The sequence below is a fragment of the Belonocnema kinseyi genome, chromosome 1, assembly GCF_010883055.1.
Source record: "Belonocnema kinseyi isolate 2016_QV_RU_SX_M_011 chromosome 1, B_treatae_v1, whole genome shotgun sequence".
NCBI lineage: Eukaryota > Metazoa > Arthropoda > Insecta > Hymenoptera > Cynipidae > Belonocnema > Belonocnema kinseyi.
Window position 1 is genome coordinate 159,439,034 of NC_046657.1, and position 6,174 is coordinate 159,445,207.

Sequence of the window (6,174 nt, forward strand, 5' to 3'; positions counted from 1 at the left end):
CAACAATATGCTAGAACACTTGCGGGGAAAATGCAGAAGGCGGTTGTCCTTGGGTCGCTCCGTGTTCTTAGGGTCCACGAGGCTTTTGCTGGATCGTCGTATACCAATTTTCGATATGAAATGCTAATATAACTTAATATTTCGTAAAAAATTATGAATCTTCTTTGAAATCTAATGTTTTTTTTTAATAAAAATAAAAATTAGTGTAAATAAAAATAATTGAATTTAATTCTAAATATTTTTTGTTTAAAAATACCAAGTTTAGGTGAAACAAACCAAAAATGACCTAAATTTGTTGGCAATTGTAAACATTACTTTAAATCTAACAATTTTTGTATTGCAAATACTAATAATTTCTGACAAAAAACAATAAAATAACATCAAATTGTTTAGAATTGTAAATCTTCTTCAAAATCTAATGACTTTTTTTAAATAAGCAATTTTATTTGATAAACGATCAATAAAGCCTGAAACTATTCAACAAAATGTAAATCTTCTTTGAAATCTATATTGAAAACCGATTAACCTCAATTTTGCAAAAAAAAAAACATTTTTTTAAAATAAATTTAATGATTTATAAATAAAAATGACATTTTCTGGTGTAAACGCCAGCATAGCCAAAAATTGTTGAAAAGTTGTGATTTTTCTTTGAAATCAAATTTTTTAAAACGAATTTCCCATGGAAAACATGAACATAATGCAATTTTTTTTAAAGATTCCGAATCTTGTTCCAATTATAATTACTTTTGTTTGAAAATACCATTTTTCGATATATAACGTCAGTCAAGCAACAGAAATTTTCAACAATTATGAATCTTCAAAATCTAAGAATCCATCGACTAAATTTGAACAATCATCATAAAATGTTCCTATTGAAATTTGAAAAAAAAAATATATATATAAACACACCTTTTTCTCCTAAAAAAGAAAAGAAAAGAGTTTTCCTCCTTGGAGAAAAAAAATAAAAAAGAGGAAAGAAAAATGAAAAGGCAACCAACTAAATCCCCTTCCTTCTCTTTTTTTCAAATTTCAATGGGAACATTTTATAGTAATTATTCGAATTTGTTCGATTGATTCTTGGTTTTATTTTCAGGAATTCTGCACATTAATCTAATGATTTTTGTTTAAAATTTGAATTTCCGGTAAAAAAAGCTAAAAAAAATTGAAAAACGTTAGTATCTAAAAAATCTTGTAATTTATGATTAGAAATTAATATTATTAAAAATCACCATGTGCTGGAAAATTCTACAATTTTCAAGAAGAGCAAGAAAATTTCCACAATCATTAAAAAAAATCGTAGGCAGTATTTCAAAAAATACTACCAGCTTTCAAAATTATTTAAAATATTTTCAAAAATTCTAGAACTTTCAAAAATGAAAAAAAAATATTCTGAAGCATTCCTAAATATTCTGAAGCCTTTTAACAATTTTTCCAGATTCTTCTAGAATAATCTAGAATATCGAACAAAAATTTTTTAGATTTTTTCTAATACCTTGGAAAATTATAGAATCTTTATAAACAATATACAAAATTTCACAATTGTATATTTTCAATTAAATATTTTATAGGTCATATGGTCATTTTTTGAAATTCTTTCACCCTCTAGTGATTTCAAATATTCAAAAAGAATTATTTCTTTTTTGAAAAGTTGAAAACTTCAAAATTCTCCTAATAAAAGCTAGTATATTCTACAACAATTACCTTTATAGTACACAATGTTTTGAAATATTTCTGAATTTTCGTCGATGTTCGAGAATATTATCGATTTTATGTATTTAAAATACAAAGCTTTTGGAAGCTTGCAGATTTTTCCAGAATATTATACAAAATTTAAAAAGAAAGCAACATTTAAAAAAATGTTGACTACGCTTGAATATTCATTTTTTTAATGTAAATTAATTTAGAAAATTACTTTTCAAATGAATAAATCCTGTATATTTTAGAGTTTAGCATAAACAATACATTAAATTTGAAAATAAAGGAAAAATTTTAATATGTAAAATATTAAAAAGCTTTTCCCTTTATCTTGCCTGGATAATTTTCATTAATCGTTCAAAACTGTCATAAAATATCTTTAAAAAAAATTAAATAGTTAAAAATAATCAATCAGGTATATTTTCCATATTTAATCCAATTATTATAGATTCTTAGTTGAGAATGAGATTCTAATCTGGAAGATTTTCTTTTTCTTTTCAAGCACATGTTTTATAAATTTTTGAATAATATTAAAATGTATTGACAATAAAAATTTTAGGAAGTAAATTTACAATATATACTATATTTACCTTGCACTGGAGTAATAAGGACTGCTTTCCTCTTCGAACTGTTTAATTATCGGATTTTTCAGGGCATCTTCTTCTTCCTTTGTCCACTGGAACAAAGCAAAATTCAAAAAGCTGTTATTTTTTAATGGGAAAACAAATTTTCCGTGATTTTTTAATTTTTCTGATTTTTTCATTAGAATAATATTACATGTAAAATAATTTGTTAAAAACTTTTATTTATTGCTGTAAAAGTTAACGTAAAAATCATTAAATTTCTACTAAAAATGGTGTAACCATATATCTTGAAAATCTAGCAATTATTCTTGTTGAAAACCAGATTCAAAAAAGAATTTTTAGTATAAAATCATCAAGTTTCAAAGAAGACCTCAAATTAACAAGAAAAGTAAATTTTCAAACGAAACTCACTTTTTTTTATCAAATTATAAAAGTTTTCAAATTTCAAATAACGACAAGATTTTTAATTGACAAAAAATGAAAACCCCAATTTAAAAATATCAAAAATTAAAAATCACCGACTTCAAGACCGACTTCTAAAATAAACGTATTATTAAATTCCCACAAATATTTTAATTATCGAAATTTTTGGAACTGCTGAATATAGTTAATTGATTAATAATTTATGAGATATTAATAGAATTATAAATAAGGTAAACAGTTTAATTAATCACTAACTCTTAGTTTATTGATTATTTTCTGCAAATTTTAAATTTTAGCAACGGAAATATTTATGGGAATTTAACAATTCATTTATTTTACAATTCCACAATTATTTTTCTTGCTAATTTATGATTTTGTTATTAATTTTTTCGTTATTTTCTGTTAGCTCCGGATATTCCAACACTTTTAAATATAGTGATGAAGAACAAATTTTTTTATATTTAATTTAAAATTTAAATAAAATAAATTTATTTTAAAATATAATGCCACTATATAATAAACATAATTAATATACATATAGATGACAAACAAAGAATATGATAAATCCTAAAATATTGTTTTCTATGACAATGAAATAACGAACTCTTTAATGTGATATTTTTTTAATCAATTAGACTTTGTAATAAAGCTAAAATATTTTTGCATTTGTATGTCACTCTTAAAGAAAGACCATTAACGAATATTTCTTTATATTTGACAAGTCTCAAATTAAACGAAAATTAGTTTTCTAAGTGCTATAATAAATTTATGTAAATATAATTTTCATATATAATATTTCATATATAATTTTGGACTCCTTTTAAAAGATGTGTAGAACTTTTAGAAGTTGGGAAAGAATCAAGAAATATTTGATAAATTTTTGAAAATGTTTTCAAATATTTGTAATCTATTTAAAAATCTTAAATTCCTCAAAATAGTTTTAACTGGCACGAATTTTTCTCAAAATTTTCAAATGTCATTCCAAATTTTAAAAAATTACCTTACAATCTTCTAAATTTCCCCAGCAATTTTATGAAAATTTGTTTATTCTCTTAAAAACTTCCGAAATTATTTTACGTTCTACTAAATATTTATTGAATTTATCCGTTTTTTTTAAATCTTGTCAGACCTTCTAAACTTTCTAATTTCTAGAAATTATTCAAATTTTTCCTTCATTTTTTTATTTATTCTACAAAATAATAAAAAATTGCCTTAAGATCTTGCTGATTCTTCTTTGACTATTTTTAAAATCTTTTTAAACAATCCCTTGAAATTAATTTTTCGAATTAAAAAATTATTTTAATTTTTCTTAGCAGCCTGAAAAATGTCTTATTTTCGTGAAACTTTACAAAATCCTTTAAAAATTCTTTAAGAGTTTAAATTATTTTTGAATCTTTTCAAAACTTTTGAATATCTCTTAATCTTAATCAAATTTTTTCTAAGATTATGTCATATGGCAAAATTTTGCTTTAAAATCTTTCACACTTTTTAAAAATTTTAGGAAATAATTCCAAATATTTTGTGATCATTTTTTTTTCTCTTGAAATTCCTTACAAAACAATCATTTAAAAATTTCCCATGAATTTTAAGAACTTTTTTCATATTTTTTTTTCATTTTCTTTTTTCCATATTCTTTTAATCCACATTTTTAAATCTTGAAAATTTAAAATTATTCTTTTAAAATAAAACCGAAACATCGGCATAACTATATAATTAATCAAAATTTATTCGAGAAAAAAAATCAGATAAACACTATTAGAAAAATCCACTGTGTCATTTCCACAATAATTACATAAATAAACTATTTTCTTCATTTATTTTTAAAAGTTTGTAATTCAGAGCAATTTAAAGATTTTGCATTTGTTTTTCGCCGGCAATTGGTATTTTTAATTTGAAAAAATATATATATTTCAAAGAAGATTCATAAATTTTAACACTCATAGATTATGTCAGAGTTTCACACCATATATTGATGCAGTAAAATAGTAAAAGTTCAAAATTTTTAACAAGTTTATGTTATGTTAGTGAGTTTCACCTAAAATTAATATTTTCCAATAAGAAATCATTATATTTCAATACAATGATTTTTGTTTGAAATAATAAAATTTACAATTTTGAGTAATGTCAGATTATGTTGGTGTTTTACGTCGAAAATTGAAATTTGTCTTTAAAAATCGCTAGATCTCAAAGATGAATATATTTTTTTTTAATTTTATGTTACGTTGGCGTTTACGTCGAAAATTGGCATTTTCGAACAAAACCTTTTATAATTTGAACTAGATTTAGAAACTTCTAACCAATTTTCGAAAATGTTATTGTTTTTGGTAGGAAGTTGTTATATTTTTAAAATTAAGTTTGAATTAAGATTTACAACCTTTTAACAATTTTAGGTTATGTAAGATTCTTATTCGGAAACGGGTGATTTACAAAAGAAGCATTAAGTTTGAATGAATTTTAATAATCTTGAAAAATTTGTTATTATTTTATGTTATTGTTTTACATTTGAAATTCCTACTAATAATAAAAAAATCAAGTTTTGTCAATATTTTTCATCGAAAATTGGTATTTTTAATTTAAAAAATGCAAAGGTTCAATTATGTATAATGTATATATTGTAAATAATATTATATTTATATATATTAATTTTGAGGTTAAGACATCAATTTTTATTACTTATCTAAAATATTGTCATTGCTTCTCTATTATTTTAGGTAACAGAAACTATGTATTCCAAAAATATTGAATCATTAATTTTACACTTTAATTTAAAACTGCGCACACAAAATAATAATCGCGTAGGACCTCTCGAATCGAACTTCGAATTTTCAACAATTTTGTGTTTAAATATCTATATAAAGTAAATATTTATTCATTTTATTTTACTTATTTTATTCATTTTATTTATTTTATTTATTTTATTTATTTTATTTATTCTATTTATTCTATTTATTCTATTTATTCTATTCATTCTATTCATTCTATTTATTCTATTCATTCTATTCATTCTATTCATTCTATTTATTCTATTCATTCTATTCATTCTATTCATTCTATCTATTTTATCTATTTTATCTATTTTATCTATTTTATCTATTTTATCTATTTTATCTATTTTATCTATTTTATCTATTTTATCTATTTTATCTATTTTATCTATTTTATCTATTTTATCTATTTTATCTATTTTATCTGTTTTATCTGTTTTATCTGTTTTATCTGTTTTATCTGTTTTATCTGTTTTATCTGTTTTATCTGTTTTATCTGTTTTATCTGTTTTATCTGTTTTATCTGTTTTATCTGTTTTATCTGTTTTATCTATTTTATCTATTTTATCTATTTTATCTATTTTATCTATTTTATCTATTTTATCTATTTTATCTATTTTATTTATTTTATTTATTTTATTTATTTTATTTATTTTATTTATTTTATTTATTTTATTTATTTTATTTATTTTATTTATTTTATTTAT

General features: G+C 21.3%; 1 protein-coding gene across 1 annotated transcript in view; it reads right to left on the reverse strand.

The window, feature by feature from the left end:
* LOC117172938 (methylcrotonoyl-CoA carboxylase beta chain, mitochondrial) overlaps positions 1–6,174 on the reverse strand; it is a 38,877-nt gene that overhangs the window by 2,160 nt on the left and 30,543 nt on the right. Inside the window, exon 7 of the mRNA XM_033361282.1 lies at positions 2,286–2,371. Within this exon, the coding sequence (XP_033217173.1) occupies positions 2,286–2,371 (86 nt within the window). The remainder of the gene's footprint in view (positions 1–2,285; positions 2,372–6,174) is intronic.